This window comes from Myxocyprinus asiaticus, chromosome 44, assembly GCF_019703515.2.
Source record: "Myxocyprinus asiaticus isolate MX2 ecotype Aquarium Trade chromosome 44, UBuf_Myxa_2, whole genome shotgun sequence".
Classification (NCBI taxonomy): Eukaryota; Metazoa; Chordata; class Actinopteri; order Cypriniformes; family Catostomidae; genus Myxocyprinus; species Myxocyprinus asiaticus.
Window position 1 is genome coordinate 22,457,940 of NC_059387.1, and position 27,674 is coordinate 22,485,613.

Genomic DNA, 27,674 nt, shown 5'->3' on the forward strand with positions numbered 1-27,674 from the left:
GTAATGTCATTAACGACAGCTCTACATTGTTGAACCCACATAGTTCGAACGGTGGATGTGTAACATACTAGGGTTTTGGGAAACAGTTGTGACTAACTAGTTAGTTTCTCTAACAATGCATCATACTATGGTGGTTAAGCAGTGAGTTACATCGTTGTATGGGAAATGCACCCCAGGACAGAAAAACAAATGTGTATGTGTATGTGTATGTGTGTGTGTGTGTGTTTGTAAGCAAACAAGTTAATGACTTTCAGAGCCTGTGTGTGTGTGAATTTGTTGGTGTTCTGTTATTATTCAAGCACTGTTTACACAGAGACAGATGCATTCCCCTCTTGTTGCCCTGTGCCGTGGGATTTGCTCAATAACAGTGGTGTCCCTGATGAGAGGGGCTGCCAGAGGACCATATGGACGGCTGTCAGAATCATACTTTCTGTCCCCCTTCTCAAAGCTCTCCATGGCAGACAGTGTCCCTCAACACGAGTCCTGACCTGACAGATTCCATACTGATAAACAGAGACCTCAGATACACCCGTGATGTTCAAATGCTGACAAAGAGCAGGACTGAGAAGGCCAATAAGCATCAAACTGACATCAAAAGGAAGCAAGTAAACAGATTATAAAAAAAAAGAAAAAAAAAGAAAGAATCTTACACAGGTGTTTAGCAGCCAAACAGCACACCATATGATCAAAGGCTGTTGGATTTAATAGCTAGTAGGAGCTTTTGCATTCGTAACTTGCCGCAAGACGCAGGCAGGCAGTCCAGAGCAATGCTGAAACATGGACTTGAGCAAATATAGTTTGAGGGATATTAGACCTCACAAGCAGAGTCCCAGGGTGAAGCAACTGAATTCCCTTGCCTTAAGCTAGCTAAAGGTTATATTTGATATGCATACATACATTTTCCACAGCAAATCCTCTTCATTGCAGTGTGACGAATTTTAATGGGTATGCAATTTACTCTAAGAGCGATAACCAGGCGGGCTGTGTTTATGTTAAATGTGTCAGAGTATTATGAAGTAAACAGTGGTGTGTGCATGCTCATGAATATTACAGGGGCTAATGGATATTCATGCAGAAATGGACGGGTGCACATTATGACAGAATATACAATGCAATTTGTTCTTCTTGTTCACCTGCTCAGTTCTTATAGCACCACACCCTGCTGAAATAACCAGTTTTGACCAGCATGAATGTCCATGCTCGTCTAGGCTGGTTTGGTTTGACTAGACCAGCACTGCAGTGGCTAATGCTTCAAGATTACAGTTTTTTTTTTTTTTCCAACAGCGCATTTTCTGCCCTCAAATACTGTTATCAATGGGACGAGAGTGAATTAAATGGTGTTAGGTAGATAGCATTTGAAAGCAATACTCCGAAGTGGAGTCGGGACAGCCTTCTGGCCTGATTCACATGCTAAGTCAATAACCCGCAGGGATAAATGCATTATGGATTAGCTTTGCTTATGTAGCACACAGCTTGCTGAAGTCAAATCATATTAGCATGCATGTGTGTGTATTTGTGTTGGTGTGTGAAAGAAAACAAGAAAAATGCCCTTCTGTGTAACTTCCATGAGGCTTATTGAAATGGCTGACAGTTCTGGTGAAGTCGCTGGGATTGTAGTTCTACTGGTGAAGCAATAAGAGCCACAGGTCTTAAGTGGTGTGGGCTTAAGTGGTAGACTGTGCTGTCAATATGGCTGGCATGTGGTGCTGCATGAACACGGGGAAAAAACACAACAACAAGGACAGTGATGACATGATGATGTGAGGGAATGTGTGCAATGTATGACCCTCATCAGCACACATTCTCTGTCATGGAAATATGAGCAGAACAAATCAAAAAGCAAGAGCGAGGTGACTCATGTGTGTCATTGTTTGTGTATGTGCAGCATCCTTGCAGCAAACATTTGCTTTTAATTTCAAGGCAGGTCAAAGAACTGATAGAGAACGGCATTTGAAGATATTAGAGGTTCCTAGAAAGAGACATCTGAGCCTCAGGTGAGCTAGGCTCCATTATTGCTCGGCAAATAGCCCCACCCAACTTTCCAAATGGCTCCTCACGTCCTCCTTTGTAAAGCCTTGTTTTATGCCTCATCCTTTGGGGGAGATGATGACCAATTTCAGAAAGCAGTCAAAGATAAATAAAAATTGAAAGGAAATGTGGTTTGCCCTCTTTGTGGGCCAGATGTCAAAGAAAAGACCTGGTTGTCGTTCAGCTTGGGGATGTGTTGAGTGGAATTAGATTGGAAAGACAGAGCCAATCAAAGGCTCTACTGCAATACTGCAGGCAAACGGTGCCTGCATTTCATTAACATAATGCTTGTTTAATAGTGAGTAATGGTCGAGTTGTATGAGGGGTCCTGGGGTCAACTATATTCATTTTGACTGCCGTGCCATCTATAAAATTAAATGAAGCAGCCATTGGTCAAGAGCCCTGGATGTTGTACAGCAATCACTGTACAGCTTATTAAAGTTAAGTATTAGTTAATTGAGTCACAACAGAGCCAGGCACACATAACAACTATGATGCCATAGTTGCCCGTTCTTTCTTTTTCCTGTGACTGCTGTTACAGTGTGTTTGATGCTTTGGCAAAATTGTATGTAAAACAATTATGCCAATACAGAACTTTGTAATTGAAATAACTACAAAGACTTAATTTTTGTTTTATTATCAGTATTGTTGCCTTGTTTTTTTTTTTTTTTTAAATATCTAAACATCCTAGAAACAAGATATATTTGCTTTAGAAGCAAAACTGCAGATATTAGACTAAAGATTTTAAGACTTGTTTTCAGAAAATATTAAATGTATTAAAAAAAATAAAAAATAAAAAATCTTAGCCCATTGGCAAATCTCACTAAATTTTGTTAGGTTTATGTTAAAAACAACAACAACAACAACAACAACAACAACAACAACAACAATAATAATAATATAATGTCAATGGTATAAAATAATAATAATATTTTTTTTTATAAATGTAATATTTTAATAAATAAAATAACAATAATGATATAAATAATAACAATATTACATAGATTTATAAGATATATTTTTTGAAAACAAGTATTATTATCTTAAACAATTTATCACCTTTTATAAATTTACACTCACTGGCACTTTATTAGGAACAAATATGGTCCTAATAAAGTGCCCATCGAGGTCTTCTGCTGTTGTAGGCCATCTACTTCAAGGTTTGACGTGTTGTGCATTCTGAGATGTTATTCTGCTCACTACAATCGTACAGAAGGGTTATCTGAGTTACCAAAGCCTTTCTGTCAGCTTGAACCAGTCTGGCCATTCTCCATTGACCTCTCTCATCAACAAGGCATTTCTGTCCATAGTTTGCTGCTCACTTGATGTTTTTTTTGTTTTTGGCACCATTCTGAGTAAACTCTAGAGACTGTTGTGCGTGAAAATCCCAGGACATCTGCAGTTACAGATATACTCAAACCAGCCCGTCTGGCACCAACAATAATGTCACGGTCGAAATCTCTGAGATCACATTTTTCCTCATTCTGATGGTTGATGTGAACATTAACTGAAGCTCCTGACCAGTATCTGAACGATTTTATGCATTACACTGCTGCCACATGATTGGCTTATTAGATAATCGCATGAATAAGTAGGTACACCAGTGTTCCTAATAAAGTGCTTGGTGAGTGTATCTTTAAAGACATTTATAAATTATTAATAGAAAACAAGACAAAAATACTAAGAGAGAGGGAGGACAGATGGAGAGATATGGAGAGATTTTTGAAACTGTAAATACAAAATTAAACAGATTAATCGTATTAGGCTGTGGTAAACACCACCACGTGTTTGCCGTCCTTTTATTGAGCTCCTCGCAATCAGGACTAATCTGCTCCCACAATTTTCAGGCCCAAGATGCAATCAACATCCCTATATTTGTTGGTTGCAGCTTGTTTCTGTAATTAGAAATATGTTGAAAAAACTACTTTGAACAAATGGAAACAAACGGAGCAAATAGCATCTGATTTTTTCAATGCTAACCACCATTCTTTCTCTCTTAGCACTTTTTAAGGCTATTACTGAGCCTCACTGAGTCAAATAATTGATTTTGAATGCTTGATTTGGCTTGTGTCATTGTCAAGATTCTACAAGGCGGCATTTCAATATCTCTGACCTTACCTACAATGTGACTTATCCAAACGACCTCTGCCTCACCTGCACAAAACATGCTGCCTTAGATAATGTAAAATTCATACATATTTTAAAATGTGGGACCTTAAACATTAAAGATATGATTTTGCTTAGCCAACATGTTCCAATAATCCAACTTGAGCGCTAAGGGAATGTCAATGAAATTAACCTAAAGAAGCTGACAAGAGCAGTCTATGCATTAACCTTGAAGACTGCATGGCTTGTTGCATTCATTGATTCAGCTTTAAGGGCTGAGTGTTCCTTTACCACTAACCATCTGTCTGCTTCCAGGAAACCATACTGACATTGCTTTAGTTACAGTACTCTGATACAGAGTACTTATGTAGCATTCATCCATATTCAATGCTCAACCAGACAAGCGTGCTTCATAATAAAAACAAAAACCTATGGCTGAAGTTTCTTATATTGGCTGTACTTGATTTATAGGTCACAAACTGATACTAAACACCCAAGAATAATTATAATCATTTCTGATAATGAGGAGAGTGAAAGCCAGACAGAACATGTGTTCACATCATCACCTCAAAACTACAAAAGGCTTGACAATTGCTGATGAAACATTTGACAGAGACAGTAATTACCATAAATACCAGGTGCAGACTTGGTTGGATAACATGTGACAATGTGGTCTCTTCATACTAGACTGAATTCATAGGAAAGAAAAATCACAAAAGAGATCTCATTAATATCTCAGCTGTTTCTCTTAGGAAGCATTGTGAATAAATGGAGTATGAATGAAGACCTAATGAATTTCAAATTTTCAATTAACCTGTGAAAGAGCAACTTCTGAGCAATAAGGTTTTCCTCTTGGACAACATGTGTAAACATCGAAAAACTCTTCCAGTGCTTTAAAATAAAAAATAAATAAAATAAAAATAAAATAAAATAAAAAAATGTTCTCGGCATCACGCATCTCCACAAGGTTGAGCCACAGGTGCTGCTCTTGGACCACAATAGTGGACATCGTCCGGCCCAGGGCGCGTGCCGTGACCTTCGCTGCACGTAAGGCGAGGTCGGTTGCAGAACGCAGTTCCTGCATCAGCCCCGGGTCGGTCCTACCCTCTTGCAGATCTTTCAGCGCCTTGGCCTGGTGGACCTGCAGGATGGCCATGGTGTGCACGGCGGAAGCGGCCTGACCCACGGCCTTGTAAGCCTTCGTCATTAAAGAGGAAGAGAACTTACAGATCGCCCGCGGTGCTTGCCGACCCAGCCGGCTGAGCATCAGCCCAGGACGGACCAGGTTGGGGAGCAGACGCGGTGGCTCCTTGCTTCATGAAGAAGGAAGTGAGCCACGACCGCAAAGTTCTGATGGGCATGTTCTCGCAATGAGAACATGATCCTTCCACGAAAGCTGCCTCAGCGTGCTGGTGCCCCAAGCACTCGAAACAGATTTCATGGCTGTCTGGAGGGGAGAGATAATGGCCACATCCAGTAGCGCAAACGCAGAAGGACATCTTTAAAAAGACGGCTACTATTTGCATGAGCTCTTTTAGAAGGAAATATACTCTTTTAGCACCCGTAGACTCAGCCGCCGAATCACCCAGGGGAAGCAAAACACTCGACCGTGCGAGGGTGACCGCTGATATGCGCCGTAAATCCAGCAGCGTAAGCGAAGGTGAGAGGACAAACACAAGCATGCATTCGGTTCCGAAAAAAATCTGAATGAGTGGTGCAAGCCATCTCCTTTTATACCCGTATGTCCGCGGCGGAGAGTGGCATGCAAATTCCACTCGCCAATTCTCATTGGCCTTTTCTATTTTAAGCAAAGGTGATTGGGGCTCTCAAGATCGAACCCCTAGTGTCACTACATCGACACAACTTCGAGTGAGTGACAGCCATCGATGCGCATGTCTGAAGTAGCTGTATTCAGCCCCCGTTACATTTTCAAGCACCTGTATTAAGAATGCAGTTACTTTATAAAATTTTGTTAGAATATTTTTAGAATACTTCTCTCATAATGAACACAAATTGGACAGATATGAAAGAAAAAATTATCATCAATCAAGTAAGAAACTGTTTTTCTAAACAGCGCACAAGCGCACATGACACATTCACTCTCTCTTCCTTTTAGATTAGCAGCAGGGTGTACAGTGTTGCCAGATTTCACAACAAATTGTGCTAATTTGAAAACACAATCGTGGGCTAAAATAATAGAATCGTGGGTTGTGTTTTTGGGATACTTTAAAAAATGGACCGTGGTCACAAAAAGGTCTGATGGTAGGCACTAAATAATAGAAATGCAACATCTTATCCATGTATAATGATTTGGATTTAATATCTGGCTACCATACCAGCACATCTTAACAATCAGCACACTGTCAGCTGATCAACATTATCAATACCGTCGGCAACGTGTTTCACAAATAGAACATTTGCGTGCATTATACATTGTTTCCCGCGATTCTTGCTGCAGATGCGGCTTATGTGCAAAGGTGGAGTAAAGACGGATGGCTCGTGTTAAGCATTTGGTCATGTCCACATCAGAAACTTGCAGAACTGTTGAGAAATAGCAGTTATTAATGACAATAACAGGCTACTATAAATAGGTAAAACATACAGGAAATATGGAGAAAGTAGGCCTACTGCAAAGACTGAAAGAGGGAAAACGATGGCAAAAAAAAAAAATGTAAATAACTACTGGAAAATTTGTGGCTTATAGACATATGGGAGGCAAGTTCAGTGTGACACATATTGTAACATACAGGCATATTAAAAAACATCTCATATGCAGTGATTCACAAAAAATATAAAACAACAATAAAAACAAAAACAAAGGATGAGTAAAAGAATCAAAAGCACCCGAAATAAGTGTCATAAATAAAAGAGATATAAAATACAATTCATAAATAGGCTTTAATATGGAAATATGCAAACAAGCCCAATTAAAAATCATTAATATACTACATTGTTGATGTATGAACTCACTACTTTATGGCATCCAGTTATCATCTTGGAAATACAGTTTATTTGGATTTCTTAACTAATTTTGTGTCAAAATGTATTATTCTTTGTCAGTCCAGTCTTTGTATTATTCTTTGTCAGTTAATGTGCACGTTTTTCTTTTTTCTGTTTGTTTGGTTCGGTGTTTGATTGTTGCACTAATGTGGTCTTTATAATTTTCTTTTTGACACAATCTATTTTTTCTATTATGTCAAAATGTCAAATATTAGTATGAGTGGATTGTCTCTCTCTACATGGAATGTGAATGGGTTGGGGCACCATGTAAAAAGAAGGAAAGTTATTTCTGTTCTTAAACATAAAAAATATGATATAGTGTTTCTTCAAGAAATGCATCTTTCCCCGCAGGTAGCTAAAAAATTTGGGAAGATATGGGGTGGACATGTTTTCTTTAGTGCTGGCTCAAGTAAGAGCAGGGGAGTCATTATATTGATACAGTGCATCGGGAAAGTATTCGCAGCGCTTCACTTTTTCCACATTTTGTTATGTTACAGCCTTATTCCAAAATGGATTAAATTCATTATTTTCCTCAAAATTCTCCAAACAATACCCCATAATGACAACGTGAAAGAAGTTTGTTTGAAATCTTTGCAAATTTATTAAAAATAAAAAACGAAAAAAAAGATCACATGTACATAAGTATTCACAGCCTTTGCTCAGTACTTTGTTGAAGCACCTTTGGCACCAATTACAGCCTCAAGTCTTTTTGAGTATGATGCTACAAGCTTGGCACACCTATTTTTGGGCAGTTTCTCCCGTTCGTCTTTGCAGGACCTCTCAAGCTCCATCACGTTGGATGGGGAGCGTCGGTGCCCAGCCATTTTCAGATCTCTCCAGAGATGTTCAATCGGGTTCAAGTCTGGGCTCTGGCTGGGCCACTCAAGGACATTCACAGAGTTGTCCCGGAGCCACTCCTTTGTTATCTTGACTGTGTGCTTAGGGTCATTGTCCAGTTGGAAGATGAACCTTCACCCCAGTCTTAGGTCCAGAGTGCTCTGGAGCAGGTTTTCATCAAGGATGTCTCTGTACATTGCTGCATTCATCTTTCCCTCGATCCTGACTAGTCTCCCAGTTCCTGCCGCTGAAAAACATCCCCATAGCATGATGCTGCCACTACCATGCTTCACTTTAGGGATGGTATTGGCCAGGTGATGAGTGGTGCCTGGTTTCCTCCACTTGCCATTCAGGCCAAAGAGTTCAATCTTTGTTTCTCATGGTCTGAGAGTCCTTCAGGTGCCTTTTGGCAAACTCCAGGCGGGCTGTCATGTGCCTTTTACTGAGGAGTGGCTTCCGTCTGGCCACTCTACCATACAGGCCTGATTGGTGGAGTGCTGCAGAGATGGTTGTTCTTCTGGAAGGTTCTCCTCTCTCCACAGAGAAATGCTGGAGCTCTGTCAGAGTGACCATCGGGTTCTTGGTCACCTCCCTGACTAAGGCCCTTCTCCCCCGATCGCTCAGTTTGGCCAGGCGGCCAGCTCTAGGAAGAGTCCTGGTGGTTCCAAACTTCTTCCATTTACGGATGATGGAGGCCACTGTGCTCATTGGGACATTCAATGCTGCTTATATAGACATTATATAGACAGGTGTGTGCCTTTCCAAATCATGTCCAATCAACTGAATTTACCACAGGTGGACTCCAATCCAGGTGGACTCCAAGTTGTAGAAACATCTCAAGGATGATCAGTGGAAACAGGATGCACCTGAGCTCAATTTTGAGTGTCATGGCAAAGGCTGTGAATACTTATGTACATGTGATTTTTTTCGTTTTTTATTTTTAATAAATTTGCAAAGATTTCAAACAAACTTCTTTCACGTTGTCATTATGAGGTATTGTTTGGGGAATTTTGAGGAAAATAATGAATTGAATCCATTTTGGAATAAGGCTGTAACATAACAAAATGTGGAAAAAGTGAAGTGCTGTGAACACTTTCCGGATGCACTGTAAGTACGCATCTACAATTCAAATGTCTCAAACAGATTAAAGATAAATTAGGAAGAGTCATTGTTGTTTTAGCAGAAATTCAGGGGCAAAGTCTGATTTTGGCTAATATTTATGCACCTAACGCTGATGATCAGGGCTTTTTTATAGATCTTGAAGGGATGTTGCAAGCCGCTGGCACCCCTCATGATATAATATTAGGAGGAGACTTTAATCTATTGATGAATTAGTCCTTGATCCTAGTGAAGCAAAAGTGTGTAAGCCCCCTAGAGCAACACTGATGCTTCATAGGATGTGTAAAAACCTTGGTCTTACAGATATTTGGAGACTTTTGAACCCATCCGGTAAGGACTATATATTTTTTTCATCAGTCCATAAGATTTATTCAAGAATAGATTTTTTTTAAATATCTAAGTCCCTCATTTCATCCGTTGCTGATTGCTCAATTGGAAACATCTTAGTCTCAGATCACGCCCTGGTGAGTTTAGAGGTGTTTTAATGTATCCCTTTTGCAAAATCCTGAATTCCAACAAATATTAAAGGCTGAAATCAATGTTTATATGGAGACCAAATGGTCCTCAGTATCCTCTGTAGGCGTGGCTTGGGAGGCACTTAAGGCAGTTCTTAGGGGTCGGATCATACAGTATGCCTCATTCATCAAAAAATCCAAAGCACAAGAACTCATGGAGTTGGAAGGGAATATTAAAAGTGACGAGGCAGAGCTGAAGCGCCGAATGTCATCTGATGGCCTCAGAGAATTGACCCGATTGAAATACATATATAATACTATTTTATCGAGGAAGGTGGAGTTTTGGCTATTCAGGGCAAGACAGTCATACTTTGAGTCGGGGGATAAAGCAGGGAAGCTTTTGGCTAGATATATAATGCAGAGAGAGTTTTTCTATGTTCAGGGGGAGGGGTTTAATGTATATAATTGATATATAGTTTGTTTGTCTTATGAATGGAATCAATGAAAATTGTTAATAACAAAAACAGATAGAAGTGAAGGTTTAGCAGTTCAGATAAGATAACAATGACATATCACACTTAATCCAATTGTGCTTTGCCTTTATAAATATGTATTCTAAACGTATTCTTGTATTCTGAATACATTACTTTTTATTTGATGTATTCGGAATGCTTGAAAACTGAATACATTTAAGAGAGAGCATTCAGTATTCAGCCCAGAATACTTTCTTAAAGTAATCCGCCCAACCCTGATTGTGAACACAACTCTGCAGGATCACTTTAAAGCCTATACATGTGTATATACATGTAGGTCTATATACTGTACATGTATGTGTATACAACCTAAACAAGTTCACCTTGAACCTAAAATTATTTATTATTATTATTATTATTATTATTATTATTATCATTATTATTATTATTATTATGTTTACATTTATAATTGTATTTAGATCTTAAATTGTATTAGTAATTTTCCACAGCAAATGGAAGGGTGGTTATAAAAGATTTTTTGACCACTTCGTTATTTTAATTGCTTTTTCATTTCATTTGAAGTGCAATTTGAATTTAGAGATATCTTTGGTTTAAGTTTTTAATTTTTCAATAAATACATTTATTTTTTAAAGCAAAATCAATAAAGCAAGAATATTCACCAATCTCTCGGCCTGGGGGTTGATGATATAATCGTGATATTTTTTTATTTTAACATATTTCTTGCATATCGCCCAGCCCTACTGTCCGCCATCTTGGATGAAATTTTTTTTAAGAGGTTTGTCATAATGGATAATGTGATAACCCTGCAAAGGACACATTTGATGCTTTAAAGGAATTATAGCTGCTTACTAAGGCAACAGGTGTGGTCAAAGCAATCTGACTTTTTACCTTGTGGACGATAAAACAGGCGACAAAAATCCTAACAATATACAGGTAGGCAGCTCCCTAGGCTGAGTTCACACAGTCAGTGTTTAGACTGACAACAATATTTACCTACAGGTGTGAGTCTAGTCTGTTTTAACGAACAACCAAACTCACAACCATATTCTAACAGCTGTAACCATAGTGACAGTGACTAAAGTAAATATCAAAGATGGCGACATTCATAACACCGGCATATCTTCACAACTAACGTGTGAGTTCATCCATCAGATCATAATTAACCGACAACAGCTTTGAATGCTTTTTAACCACGTGCATAGTGCAGATTTTATGTCACATGTCTTGTGCCCGTAAGCAGCCGGTGGCTGAATTTTTGGATGAAATCCAGCAAATATCTACATCTCCGTGATTTAACAAAACGAAACCCCACATGAAACATGAGACATGTGCATGTACAGTGCAGCGTGGCTTTCTCACATTAAATGACGTGACTAGTTGTCCAGTACGGTACCATTCACACAGCACAGGTTTGCCAAGAATGCGGTTGTGAGTACTGAAAATTTGCGAGTGTAAGTTTGTTTATGGAATGTGGTTGTCACTGTCGTAAATAACCAAACTGTGTGTGAATGCAACCGTATTAAACATTCAAAACAGGAGTGACAACCGTATTCTGCTGCTGTGTGAACGTGGCCTTGGTTTAGAACACCTCTCTCACTTTACTAAGACCACTCATATCATTTTATTTAGGTAAACTGTCAGAGAAGGAAAACTCTATTCAAAAACACTGTGGCAAAATGGTCTTGCTCTTCACATGAGTAAAAAAAAAAAAAATTGAGAGCCAGCAATACACCAACACAAAACATGGAAGGTCGATAGAAATGCTTTTGATATGACTGAATAAAGGTAAATGTAATAATCAAAACACAATTGCTTTGTAAAAACTAGCCCATGCAGCACAAATGTGTATAAGCAGCTTAATGCATCAAATTGCTACCCTGCCAAAGCAACACATATCTGAAGGCTGACATCCAATCACATAGACCCTTCACAGAATAATACCAGCCACCCTTTTGAGAGCACTGCAGGTCTTACTCTTTATATTACTCATCCAAAGCCAATCACTCAAGGGAATCACCTTTCCCAGATCTAAGTGCTTGTGCACAAGGTGCTTTTCTGTAAATCACAGAGTGTATTTGTATTTGTCAACACCGCACTGTCAAGAAACATCTTTTTGTCCCTGTGAGACCATGGAAAGCACTAGAGTCTGGGGCGCCGGATCCAGGGGTTTAGCCCGCTCAACCAAACTTAGTCTGCTAAAAAAATTTGTACATCTACTGTACTGCATTAAAATCACATTTCTTATAAAGGCTGTAATTTGTTATAGTTTTAGCTACTGAAATTATTTTAAACAGTTAATAATGCCTTTTTGTCCCCAAGGATGTAACAATTCACTCATTTTCTCAGTACATTATATTCATTATTAAGCCTGAATATTCATATGCATGAATCTTGAAATATGACTTTAAAATAGTAAATCATTTGTGTTGGCTGATAATAAATAAATTAAATTCTAAAAGTTGAAGAGTCACGATTAAAACTGTGAAGTAGTTTACACTACTGTCCTTAAAATACATACTTAATAAATTGTTGCATATGCAACGAGATCGTGGCAGCTCTCCTTGAAACATCCGAGTACCTCATGTCGGTCATGCCTTCTGTTTCTTGCCTAAGAAACTAGTAAAAATCTTGATTGTGTTAATTAAATCGAATCAAATTGAATTTGCAAAATAATTTGCAAAAATAACTATTAAATCGGATAAAAAAAAATGTGAATTCTGATTCAGCTCAACAACTCAACCTCCATTTGCCCCACATTAAAAAAAAGACAGATTCTACATTTTCGGGTTCACAGGATTGTTAGAAAGTGATTGTCTAGAAAGGAACATTGATAGGTGGGGAAATCATTAAAGGGGTCATGACATGCCTTTTTTTTTAATTATTTTAATATGTTATTTGAGGTTCACTTATAATGCAAGTAAAGTTTTTTGCACACACACAAACAAAAAGTAATATATTTGTAAAACATGATCATTTTCCACCCTCGTTCTGACCCTCTGTCAGAAACACTCTGTTTTGGTGCTGCTTCTCCTTTAAGACTTGACAGTAAACGCACACTGTTATGATTGGCTCTCTGCTCTTGACTGACCTGCTCTCTCCTTGCCATCTCACTGTTCACCGCTACTGGGCAGGGCTACAGAAGTGATAAGGTAAAGCAGGCATTGATGTGTTGTTATGGAGGTAGTCAGATGCAAATGTCTACCACAGTGTGACATCACAATGTGGAGGAAGTAGAGAACGAGTCGTTTTGGCAGCTTGGTCTCAACAAAGGCTCTTTTTGCAGTGAGGAGGAAGTTTTGAGTTCTGAAACTTACAGTGTGATTTATATTACAATGACCTATTACATGTCAAATATTAAGGAAAATGTAATTCCTCATGTAATGACCCCTTTAAAACAGTGCTAAATCTCGACTACTGTACACACCAAAGAAAGTTTTACTTTTGAGTTATTGCATTCTGGCAGGTGTAAGGATAACATCCACAAAGAAAATATGACATGCTCTTTTTTGCTTGTGAATTTAGCGAATAGAACAAACATCACACAAATCACTGTGATTTTTAGGAGAGTAAACTTACATTTATGTAGAGAAATAGCCAATCAATATACCATTTACAACTTTTATTGTGTAAATGATTTCCTGCATTTCTTTTTAAATATCTTGATCTTTATTTAAAGTAAATTGATGTTTAATTGTTGATGTCTTGGAGATGGCCTCCACTATGGACTCGTCTACATTAAGGTGTGTGAAAAACAAAGGACATCTCTTTGGAGTCTAAGTAATAATGACAGTGTTGAGAAGGCGGTTTGGACCTAAGCTTTGATGAATAGTGGAGGAAAGGTGAAGGGCAGGCCCCTTTATTTTCTGAAGGCAATCCCTCCTCTTCTCCAGCTCTGCAGGTATCCAGAAGCAAATCAATAAACCCCACTCAGTCACACTAATTTATCTTCATCCCTCAGTCTCCCTTCTTCTATGTTCTCTGAGAATTGCAGATGGCTCATAACTCTGTTTATCACCCCACATCAGCAACTGTAATGTGCTATCGTCTGCTAAAGCCTTTCTTGCAAAGCCCGTGCCAGCAGCTTTTTGCCATGACTGCCCTGATGCAAACACATCTGATTTTGACAGTTTACTGAGCTTATATTTTTAGCCACTTGATGATCATTAATAACTCACTAATTGCGCTTTTTACACTCCCAAACACCTGTCTTAAATATATGTCAAGGAAGTTGTACTAGTAGCCTGTTAGATGCGCCAATTACGGATTTCACACAACTTGGATAACTTGTGTGCTGTGGATAACAATTGCTTGAGAAAGTTTTGACACTTGGCTTGCATTTGTGAAAAATTCTGTCAATTCTGTCTTTACTGTTACAGAGAGAGTGTTGTCAGTAATATACGCTGCTGTTTTGCTCTGTGTCATCCTGGTTATACCACATGCTGTTTCTTAAGCAAGACTTCATTGATTAACCAACATTAACTGAAAAACCATACTATCTCTTGCTGGTGAAGAGCATGGCAATGCTTGTCCACAAGACAGACCAGTACCAAACCAGCATAAACCAGCATAAACCACCCTGGACCAGCATGGGAACTGCATGTTGTTTCAGCTGGTCATTTCAGCAGGGTACATATTGTAAGTAATTTTCTCGAGCAGTCTAGTTAGAAAGAATTGTAGCACATATGGGAACAAGTGGCGCTCAGTGCTTAGATCACCAGCCAAACCCATTACAGGCTAAATGACTCCACAGCTTCGGCCTTGCTCACTCTATAATAGACTAAAGTGCTCTCACCCTCATTCTGCTGCTAAAGCTAAAGGTCCTTTCACACAACTCGCATTCGCTTTCCCCAGTGCATTGAATTCTATTGACCAAAGTGCCAAGCTACTGCCCTGGTGACGCGTTGTGTACAGGTCAAGCATTGGAAATCGAAATTACAATAATTTCAACTTTGCCACTGAACTTTCGAAGTGCAACCAACCAAAGTCTTTCTAGCAAGTCAGTCCACTGTCGGCCATCTTTGGAACGATTTCAGGAGGCTATTTCAGGTCATGACAGTGCAGCTCCTATCTACTTGAATGGGGAAACACCAAAATCTCAAACACGGTTGGTCAAGATTACGATCAAAGAACATATTTCAAATCAGCAGTAAAATCTGACAACACTGGTATCATAAATTGTGCTTCTTTACCTCATTTTACACTGAAAAACAAAAATTTCCTGAATCGTATAGCTAATGCGCATGTGCGTTCCGGAGTTGATTGACAGGCGATGTCTGTATCTAAAAGGTGATTGGCTCTTTTACCTGTAAGGCGGGACTTCCTTTCTACATCCGTTGACTGTCCGGTGCTAGAGCTCCTTGGTAGGGAGTTCCAATTTCTCCCATTAATTTTAATAGAAGTGGCCTGTCTCTGCTAAATAGTCTCTGAACCAACATAACCAGAAAATGCATCATCACGTGGGCAGTGCTGGTGCAAAAATGTACAACACATTGTTGAAGGCATATGACATTCAAAGAAAAACGTTGTTATTTGCGATTTATCAAAGCAATCGCCTGCCCCTTTTTTGCTGTTCTTATTCCAAATCCATGCTATTTCTTTCATTTGCTTTAAACGTTTTCACTCTTTACGGGTGTATAACTTTTATTTCCTTGCTACCTAGCAATGTCTTAATATTAAGTTCTTGTGCGTTTCCTGAGAAGGTCATAGTGGCGCATAACAAATTAATTTAAAGGTGTACTGAATCCAAGAAGCAAGCCATGTGAATGGGACTTAATGCCACCAAACTTAATTTGTCTGTTTGATGAAAAACCCAAAAGCACAATACAGATCAAAGGGGCTTTTTATCAGGCAATGAAGAATGTGGAGGAATTTCATCAAGTTAAACAGCATATCAAACTTTATTTCTGTTTTACTGCCAATATCTTTGTTGCCTTTGTTGAATTTTGGCACTGAACAGAACAAACATTGTCTAATGTTCAGAGAGTAAACATATAATATGTAGTCTTCGGCTCTCCAGAGACCAAATACGCAGAATAGCACCTGAGATCATTATACTAGACTGCAGTAGCCTTTATTAGCCTAACCAAGTTTCACCAGTACTCAGTACTAATTATCAACTATTGAGTATTTCAGTATCACGAACGTCCCCCACTGTACCCTGAGCAGATGAGGGGCTACTTTGTATAATGGTAACGTGTGATCAACTCTGTCCAATTAAATTTTGAAACCCATGGAGAAAAAACATTTATTAATGATTTAATTAAAAGGATCACACATAGCAAATGTCCTCTTTGAAAATAAATAAAGTGTTTGATTATAATCGAATGGTATTGAGAGAATGTGTGAATTCAAACAGCGAAAAATTTATAACGAACACTGGTGATCCTGTAATGATGCTTTTTATATTCAAAATTAAATTCCAGAAATTGAAATGTATATTTAAATGGACCTAGCAAGATGGGTCTTGGTTACTTAAGTATATGACCAGTAGGTAGTACTAATTATGTTTATACAATAGGTATGAGTAAACAAATGTGTGCATGAACAAATCTTTACATACAGATGGGTGCATCACACACAACATTCTTAGACACAACATTACCCGTAAAATAAATAAATAAATCATATGCACCAAGGGCGTAGTCAGGAAATTAATTTTGGGTGGGCCTCAATAAAAATGGATGGGCCAAGTTTTTGTCCAATTGTTTTTTTTACTAAATTTTCCATAACATCAGAGAAGCGCACCATTCAAACATTTCTTTCACACTTTCAGAAATCAGAATTTATGCATTTTTTAAACTATTATATAAATATATATTTGAAGTCAAAGAATAATCTCTAATATTCTGGGTGAGCCTGGGTCTAATTTGGGTGGGCCCAGGCCTACCCCGACCCACCCTTGGCTACAATCCAGTGTTTTCTACAGAACAGTAGAATAGTGATACTAAAATCATATCACTATAATCTTTGCAGGGCTTTAAAAATATCTGTCTGCAGAGAAAGTAATTAATCAGGTTTTCTGTTTTCATCTGTACTGTAATCGCAGACAAATTAATAAACGTCTTTAAAATAAAGGTAGTGACTCTGGCTATGTTGGGAATAGCATACTAGCTTACTGCTCTTACTATTGCTACAGTATACAGTATGTATAGTGTGCAGTGTGCAAATTTTCTGCATTCATAAAATACCCAGATGACCTACTGCATTCTGCATTATCTTGTAATAATGCTGTTTAGCTTCTTTTAAAATTTAGTAGGTAGTACACAGCGCATACTGTGCAGTATTATTCAGAAAGTTGTAAGCTTGTATTCCATACCAAACATAGCCATTCTCTTCATCCAAACTGATCATTTTCGCTTCATCGAGTTCAATATAACTGGCAGACCAGATTTCGTCCTGCTTTCGGTGCAAAAGGTATGGACAATCACAAGCTTACAAGAGCTATTGACACTGCACTGCAAATATACAAGCAATTTGCACTGTATTTTTGTCAGAAGTCTCTAAACCAACACAAACACATACAGAAAGGCTTAACAACGAATGGCTCTTCCAGCTGAGATTGGATCAATATGTGTACATTTGCCATCTGCACCTGGCATGAATGCTACTATGACTCACACTCTAAAAAGGTGTAATAGCTTGCAGACTCACCTGGGATCCTTTTGGATGCTGTCTATAGAGGGCGAGCGGGCCAGGGTGCCCTCTGGTGGCAGGGCAGGTCCGGATTTGCTGTATGGAGACTCCACAGAAGAGCAGTATGGCAAGGTGCGGTAAGTGTCAGCGTAATTGGTGCTCTGGCCGGAGGCGTAGCCACCCCTGGGAAATGTCCCTGTGGCATTCTGACTTCCTGTTCGCTGCAAGGGTACGGAGTCAACACCAGGGGAGGACGGGGCTATGGCAGGAGAGTAGGGACAAAACAAGAAGTTCAGGACCTGTTCACAGAACTGGTTCATTAGGTCTAGGTAGAGGAACAATGCAAGACAGTGAATGACAGAGAGGATACGGACAACCAGACAAAGACACGATGCAATGAAAGAATAGTAGACAAGGAGGGAGCAAATAGGAGAGGAAGAGAGTCAAAGGACAGTAATGAAAAGCTCCTTAAGTACACAATGTTATGGTTTTCTAATTATCACATTTTAAGACACTCATTCTATTAAATTGTGGAAACAGAAGCCCATGTAGTCAATAATAATGAAAAAAGATGTATACGAAAAGTGGGGTGCAAAAACTGAGACCGCATTGAAAAGCTTTGATTCAATCCCTGGACATAAACAAAGTTTTAGGATAAAAAAAATGAATAAAATGAAAGTTATGACACAAAAATAAATAAATATTTATGATTATGCAATATTTTTAGGTCACTAATCAAATTTGTCACATTGAACATGTTAACTACTTTGTACGAAAGGTTTCAGATTTCCTTGATTCTAGTTCATCCAAAAACGAAAATTCTCTCATCATTTACTCAACCTCAAGCCATCCTAGATGTGTATTACTTTCTGTCTTCAGCAGAACACAAATGAAGATTTTTAGAAAAATATTTCTAGCTCTGTCGGTCCATACAGTGCAAGTGAATGGTGATCAGACCTTTGTAGCTCCAAACTTTAACTTTCACTTTCAAATATGAAAGTGAAACTAAACAGGCACAACATGCATTTAAGATGTAAAAGTGAAAGTGAAGATTTAGGGTAAAAAGGACTTAAACTGATCTGTTTCTCATGCAGAAGATCAATAAAATATGTTTTATTGAACAAATACACCTGTACTAATGCTAATTATTAATTTTAAGGCAATTAAACATGTTTAATAATCTCAAAAGTTAATATATAGAGCTAATTGTACTCAACCATTTAGAATAGCCATAATTATAATAATAATTATCATCAATTTTGTCTTTTAAAAAGTGGTCTGGGTTCCACAAAAACAACAGTGTGAATGCAAAATGGACTGAGACAACGTAACCAGTCAAGTGGACCAAAAAGAGATCTGAGCCTACTATAGAGGTCACAAATAGTGTGAATGCAAAGAGAACTGGGACCTTTTTCACTCGGTTAACTTTTTGGTCCACTTAAAGGGGTGTGAGTTTGGTTCTTTTAAAGAGGACCCAAGTGTGAAAACACCCTTATGGATTACTTTTGTTTCCATTTTTGGAGCTACAAAAGGTCTGATCACCATTCACTTGCATTTTATGGACCTACAGAGCTGAGATATTCTTGTAAAAATCTTTGTTTATGTTCTTCTGAAGAAAGAAAATCATTCACATCCGGGATGACATGAGGGTAAGTAAATGATGAGAGAATTTACATTTTTAGGTGAACTATCCCTTTAAGCACACAAGATGCTCTTTGGAACATTTTGAAATAATATGGATTATATAATTTAAGTTGGGGCATCCATGACAGCTTATTTTTCTATTCAACTTTTAATTTGAATTCTTATGCTGATATAATTTGTACTGAAAAATGCAATTAGAAAAATTCATAATAGACTTTGACCTCACTGTACAGTATCTGCACAAAAATATTCTTCTGATCTATCAGTACAAAACAAAAATTAATATCTGAAAGGACAGCGAGAGTATGCCTGAAAGCAGTTGATGCAGCAAGGACTGTGATCTTACGATCCATGAGATAACACAGGCCATTTCATTCTATTTCATTTTGACTCAGTCTGCCCCACCTCAGCAGGTGCACCTGCATCTGAAAACTACCCAGTCTTGCTTTTAAAAATAGATCACTTTAACTGTGCATTTGTTTGGTTTTTAAAATAGTGAGCAGACAGAGTATCCATTTCGCTCAATATATGGGTAATGTGGCAGCCACAGTCTGCTAGACAGTCACATTGGAGTGTCTCATAAATCTGAATGGTGAGACGATCAATGAGGCTCTGAGTCTTTACCACAACACTGCCAGTGAGACTGTAAAACAGGACTATTAGTCACCAAACACAAAGTGCACCCTGGGAAAAAAAGGGCTCCATGTATCTTCACAAACCATCCATGACTCTTGCTCATTGTAGGCTAACAATAATTAGAGTGTAAGATGGATGGAGACTGTGCTTGAAAAAGCAAATGAGATAAAGAGAGAGAAGAAACAGAATGAGAGAGAAAAGCTGATAGATTGAATTAATGACTCCTGTGCTTCCAGATTTAATAAGAAGCTGATGGGCAGAGGAAAAGTTCAGTGACCAGACATGGCACAACACAGCATAAGTTTCTCCACATTAACCAAACTGTTGAGATTTCATTACTAGATGTGTGTAGCAAAGCCGTTATCATATCTGCACTTCTTGGGAAGACTAAATCATTTAACTTGTGCTCAGGTAGAACCAGAAGTGGGTCAAAACTAAACAAAATGCTTGTTTTTAGATGTAAATTTATTCAATTTACAGTAGAGTTGAGGACAATATTATGTCCATATAACACATGCTCATTATCCAATTCCCATTGGCTATTTCAATTTGGTTGGTGTGGCCAGCTCAGGTGGGTTAACAGGGCGACCAGCACAGGTGGGCTGGGGATGTGGCTTCATCACGGCAGCGAATCTAACTGTGCGGCTTTAAAATGATAATACTATTTTTAGGGAGAATCCATTTTTCACTTTGAGATCAATATTTGTATGTTTCGAAAAAGCGGTTCATCTTCAGGCACATTACAATGTGAAGATTTCAAATACCAGTAAATGACATGACCTTACAATTCAAGAGAAAATGCCACAAGCTATGTGATTCTCTTCAATCTCTGTTCATTTTGCCTCAACAGATATACTGCTTCTGAAAAGTGCACAGTCTCACTTCCAAAAGTAGTTCACTTTAACTGCATGTTTGTTTGGTTTTTAATATAGTGAGGTGCAAGAGCAACCATTTCCCTCAATATAAGTGTAATGCAGTAGTATCAGAGTAAGGGCATTCGGCTTTGGGCACACCCTTACTCATTACTAGAATGTGAAGATGGTGAATAACACAAGGACTTCAACTGATTTAGCACTGAAGGCCCCCAAGGTCTTGATTTACAGAAACTTGAACTGCATGCATTTAAAAGGGGGAAATCTGTACAGTATATAATTAATGAACCTACAAACAACATTGATTACACTAAAAATTGTCTGTAATTTAAACCTTTATAACTGGCTGTTTTGAATTTTTGACACACTTTCAGATAGTGATGTCACACACCGACACAGTCAAGGACTAAAAGATAAATGTACAGTTGTGTTCAAAAGTTTGCATACCCTTGGACAATTGGTAATATATGTACCATTTTTAAAGAAAACATGAGCAGGAAAAACACATTTATTTTATTTCTTAGGGATTCATATTCAACTGTAGGTTATAACAGAATGGCACAATCATAAAACAAAAAATTGCAACAAAGAAAAAATGAAATGACCCCTGTTCAAAAGTCTGCATACCCTTAGTTCTTAATACTGTGTATTGCCCCCTTTAGCATCAATGACAGCGTGCAGTCTTCTGTAATAGTTGTCTATGAGAACCCAAATTCTTGCAGGTGGTATAGCTGCCCATCGTCTTGGCAAAATGCCTCCAGGTCATGCAAAGTCTTTGGTCATCTTGCATGAACTGCACATTTGAGATCTCCCCAGAGTGGCTCGATGATATTAAGGTCAGGAGACTGTGATGACCACTCCAGAACCTTCACCATTTCCTGCTCAGTGCATCCACGTGAGAGCTAATAAACTCATTGACTATTTATACACAGACACTATGCAATTTAAAAAGCCACAGGTGTGGGAAATTAACCTTTAACTGCCATTTAAACCTGTGTGTGTCACCTTGTGTGTCTGTAACAAAGCCAAACATTCAAGGGTATGTAAACTTTTGATCAGGGCCATTTGGGTGATTTCTGTTATCATTATGATGTAAAAAGGAGCCAAACAACTATGTGATAATAAATGGCTTCATATGATCACTATCCTTAAATAAAAGACAGTTTTTTTTGCATGATCAGTCATATTTTCAATTTCTGCCAGGGTATGCAAACTTTTGAGCACAACTGTATATCAATGAACTATTCTTTATGTAATCAAACAATGGACTGCAATTTCAATGTGCATTATTCGTCTTGAAAGAATTTTCCAATCTAACTCAAGTAGTGGTCTGTGTCACACAATACAGTACGTTTATGCGTGCATGTATGGCATGGCAGACTTTATCGTTATGAAGTGCTGCCACTCTGCCACAGTGGCAATGCCTTGAGAAATTGACTTTTCAGTGACCTTCACATTACATTAGCTTATCTTATCAGAAAGGTTGTATGTTATGTGGCCACGCAGCACTGCACGGACAAGGGTTTTCTTCAACACAGCTTGAGATAAAAACACACACAAACTGATGAGGACACACACAATCCCACACAATGGCACCAAACACCAGCTAGATAACAATTTGCATTAAATCTCGACAACCAACTCATCTCATATCTATTATTCGTCATTGCTGATTGTAAACAATGCGAGACCAAAAAGCAAATAACTGCCAAATATGACACTGCATATATTTAGCATATAAAATGATAAATGGACCCATGAAGGGTTCTGTGTCTTACAATAAAGCAGGTGTTTATTAATTTGCAGTATGTTTCTCATTCTGTTCCATCTGTGAGACAATTTAACGGTCAGTACCTGCATCAACTCCACCAAAACCAATGTACCAAACCAACTTTATAATCCAGCTAAATGTGGGGATCAAACTAATAGTTACTGCACACAGTATTTCACAACAGTGGAGATTAATGTGACTAGATATACAGAAAGAGCCTGACTGGCCTCTATCATTAAGAACTGTTGAGAATAAAATGGTACTATGGCTGGTAAATACACCTCTAAGGGGTGGCATTGTGTGCTCACCATCTCAGCTGAAATGTCGACAGTTTTTCTTATACATTTTGTACAGAGGCTGTTAATGAGGGCCACTAGCCAATAATGTGCATCACTGAATCCTGCTATTTCCTGACAACAAGGTTTGACGGTGTAATTCTTTCATTATCAAATCAAATCAAATCACTTTATTGTCACACAATCATATACACAAGTGCAACAGTGGGTGAAAGTCTTGGGTGCAGTTCCGAGCAACATAGCAGTCATGACAGTATTGAGACATATAACAATTTACAATAAACATCAGATTTGCACAACACAATTTACATATCTAATATACACATAATTACACAACACAATATACAAATAATAATATACAATGTACAGTATACAATACACACAATATAGAATACACATACAATATAGAATACACAGTATACAATAAAAATAGAATATATAAAATATACAGTATGTTGTATTGTGCTGTATTGACGTTCAGGCTGTCTGTTGATAGTCAGTTGCCAGGGTGTTGTTAGGACAGAATATATTTATAACTTTCCAGTGTGAAATATAAGATTATAAGATTAATAAAGTGCAGTGCTGATGTATATTGATCGTGAGAAATCAAGAGTTGATTGCTTGGGGGAAGAAGCTGTCATGAAGTCGGCTGGTGTGGGTCCTGATGCTGCGATACCGCCTGCCTGATGGTAGCAGTGAGAGCAGCCCATGGATCGAGTGGCTGGAGTCTCTGATGATCCTCCGAGCTTTTTTCACACACCACCTGGTATATATGTCCTGCAGGGAGGGAAGCTCTCAACCGCAATGATGTGTCTGACAGTTCGCACCACCCTTTGCAGGGCTTTGCGGTTGAGAGCAGTGCTGTTGCTGTACCAGGCAGTGATGCAGCCAGTCAGGATGCTCTCTACAGTGCTGGTGTAAAACCATGTGAGGATGTGGTGGTTCATTCCAAACTTCCTCAGCCGTCTCAGGAAGAAGAGGTGCTGGTGAGCCTTCTTCACAACGGCCTCAGTGTGGACGGACCATGTGAGTTCCTCTGTGATGTGGACACTGAGGAACTTGAAGCTGCTGACTCTCTCCACTGGTGCTCCATTGATGGTGATGGGGCTGTGTTCTCTGTCTTTTCTCCTGAAGTCCACCACAAGCTCCTTGGTCTTACTGACGTTGAGGGAGAGGTTGTGCTCCTGACACCAGCATGTCAGAGTGTACACTTTCTCTCTGTAGGCTGATTCATCATTGTCAGTGATCAGACCTACCACCATCGTATCATCAGCAAACTTAAGAAGGCATTGGAGCTATGTGTTGCCACACAGTCATGTGTGTACAGGGACTACAGGAGTGGGCTAAGAACACAGCCCTGCGGGGCTCCAGTTTTGAGGGTCAGTGGTGAGGAGATGTTGCTGCCCATTATAACCACCTGGCGTCTGCTTGACAGGAAGTCCATGACCCAGCTGCACAGTGAGCTGTTTAAGCCCATAGCCAGGAGTTTCTCATCAAGCTTGGAGGGCACTATGGTGCTGAATGCTGAGCTGTAGTCTACAAACAGCATTCTCACATATGTGTTCCTTTTTTCCAGGTGGGAGAGAGCAGTGTGTAGTGTAGATGCAATGGCATCATCAGTGAAGTGGTTGTTGCGGTAAGCAAACTGCAGTGAGTCCAGTGAGGGAGGCAGCACAGAGCAGATGTAATCTCTGATTAGTCTCTCAACGCATTTGCTGATGATGGGGATCAGAGCAAAATGACGGCAGTCATTTAAGCAAGTGATTTTGGATTGCTTTGGTACAGGCACAATGGTGCACGTTTTAAAGTATGTTTGGACCACAGACAAGGAGAGGGAAAGGTTGAAAATGTCTGTAAAAACACAGGTCCAAAACCCGGCACCCTCGTGTGTTGAAACTGATGCGTTGAAAGTATTTCGGTGCGACTGATTTGAAATTGGCTTTGTTAAAGTCCCCGGTCACAATGAACGCAGCCTCAGGGTGCGCGGTTTCCTGCTCACTTGTACTCCCATACAGTTCCTTGAGTGCCCGGTCTGTGTCGGCTTGAGGCGGGATGTACACAGCTGTGATAATGACCATTGTGAATTCCCTCGGTAGCCAGAATGGCCGACACAGAAGCATGATAAATTCCAGATCAGCAGAGCAGAAAGACTTGATAGAATGTACATTCCTCTGATCACACCAGGATTTGTTGATCATAAAACATACACCAACACCTCTGCTTTTACCTGAGAGGTCTTTCGCTCTATCCGCTCGGTGCATGGAGGACCCCGTGGGTTCGATGGCCGAGTCTGGAATCTCCTCAGACATCCAACTTTCTGTAAGGCAGATAATGCAGCAGTCCCTCATCTCTCATTGGAAAGAGATCCGCGTTCTCAGTTCGCAGAGCTTGTTGTCCAGAGACTAAATATTTGCCAGTAGAATACTGGGTAGTGGGGGACGATTTGTTTGTAAACAGCGGGTCAGCACTGAGGAATTTAAAAACCAGTTTTTGGTGTGCTATTGCAGAACTAATGTCCAAAAGTGTTTGTCTATCGTACACGATAAGGCAGACAACATCCAAGACAAAAAAACATAAGAACTGTAGACAAAACAAACAAAAAACTGCAATATTGGGTCGGAGCTCGCAACGCAGCAGCCATACTCGGCACCATCTTGAACTACCACTGGTAATTCCATCTTGAACTACCATTAACTCACATACTTGGCCTTTTTACTGTGTCCTGCTTTATGCGACACTGTATACAGTGTTTCTTTAAGCCAGTTTGAAGTATACTTGTGAATAACAACCAGCACCGCTCTCCTAATCCGTGCCTTTGCTTTTTAAACTGTAATCAGTCTATGGGCCCAATTTTTGAGCATTAGTGCTACGCGAAGTGCTATGCTATAAATCATAAGTGAAAAATAAGTGGGCATGGCCATGAAGTTATGGTATTTTTGTGCAAGCATGCGCTAAGTCTAGGCATAAGTGGGTTTGGCGAAATCACCCGCGCTACGCGCTAATGGGCTGGGTCAAGTGCAATTTAATTAGAAGATTCTTCTCTAGTCATTGCAGCATCTACATCCTATTATGCAGTCCATTCCCTCAAGTACTAGCAATATAAACAATAACAGCACATTCATAAGAAGCTGGTAGTGTAAATGGACTGTATGCTTTGAATTAGAATAATAGAAATATGGACACGTTTCTTTTATACGCTTAGAAAATGTTATTCTCGTCAGGATTTTGATGTGTGCTCCATTAAATTATAGGGAATGTAAGTCTTATTAATATTTCTCATCTACTGGCACACAAATCATGGCTAGTTTTAATACTGATTGTTTCTGCACACTTCACTACCGATCAATTTTGATGGGGATATTTAATGCTCATTATATACCTGTGAAGATTTTGCTGGCAACATAAAATTGAGCAACATTGTGAACATCACAGTCATTTTAATGTGTTTTAATTTGGTCATTAAGCTTTCTAAATATCATGTCATTACACTAGTTTTACAATCCAACACTGTCTTGTGATGCGCCACTATGTTTTAAAAGTGTCTCAGATCAGTATCAAAAACGACATTAGAGTTGGCAAGTTTGATTTTTGTATCAGTTGAAAGTGTCCGGTTAAATTAATCGATTTAAAACTCTGATTCAATAATTCATTTGAATAACCACTACTCAAAATTGTTCATGAAAGTCTCTGCCTGGTCTCTTTCATATATTAAAATGTTTTGTATTGGTGCATATACAGTTGAAGTCAGAAGTTGACATATTGTTGAAGTCATTAAAACTCATTTTTTAACCACTCCACAGATTTCATATGAGCAAACTATAGTTTTGGCAAGTTGTTTAGGGCATCTACTTTGTGCATGACACAAGTAATTTTTCCAACAATTGTTTACAGACAGATTGTTTCACTTTTAATTTACTATAAAATAAAAAAATAAAAAATAAAAACTGTGGACATCCACAAGTCTGGTTCATCCTTGGGAGCAATTTCCAAATGCCTGAAGATACCACGTTCATCTGTACATACAATAGTACGCAAGTATAAACACCATGGGACAACGCTGCCATCATACCGCTCAGGAAGGAAACACATTCTGTCTCCTAGAGATGAAAGTAGTTTGGTGCGAAAAGTTAAATCAACTCAAGAACAACAGCAAAGGACCTTGTGAAGATGCTGGAGGAAACAGGTAAACAAGTATCCACAGTAAAACGAGTCCTATATCGACAAAATCTGAAAGCCTGCTCAGCAAGGAAGAAGCCACTGCTCCAAAATCACCATTAAAAAAGCCAGACTACAGTTTGCAAATGCACATAGGGACAAAGATCTTACATTCTGGAGAAATGTCCTCTGGTCTGATGAAACAAAATGGCCATAATGACCATCGTTATGTTTGGAGGACAAAGGGTGAGGCTTGCAAGCCAAAGAACACCATCCCAACCGTGAAGCATGGGGGTGGCAGCATCATATTGTGGGGGTGCTTCAATAAAAATAGATGGCATCATGAGGAAGGAAAAGTATGTGGATATATTGAAGCAACATCAAGACATCAGCCAGGAAGTTAAAGCTTGGTCGCAAATGGGTCTTCCAAATGGACAATGACAAAATTCCAGCAACTTATTGTGAGAAGCTTGTGGAAGGCTACCCAAAACATTTGACCCAAGTTAAACAATTTAAATGTAATGCTACCAAATACTAACAAAGTGTATGTAAACTTCTGACCCACTGGGAATGTGATGAAAGAATTAAAAGCAGAAATAAATCATTCTCTCTACTATTATTCTGACATT

The 27,674-nt window shown here is 38.9% G+C and overlaps 1 protein-coding gene across 3 annotated transcripts in view; it reads right to left on the reverse strand.

Moving 5' to 3' along the window:
• LOC127434765 (catenin delta-2-like) overlaps positions 1-27,674 on the reverse strand; it is a 426,842-nt gene that overhangs the window by 141,059 nt on the left and 258,109 nt on the right. For 2 of the 3 annotated variants that reach the window (XM_051687723.1, XM_051687725.1), the window contains one exon: positions 17,690-17,996. In XM_051687723.1, the coding sequence (XP_051543683.1) occupies positions 17,690-17,996 (307 nt within the window). The remainder of the gene's footprint in view (positions 1-17,689; positions 17,997-27,674) is intronic. The other variant, XM_051687724.1, reaches the window with a different exon arrangement.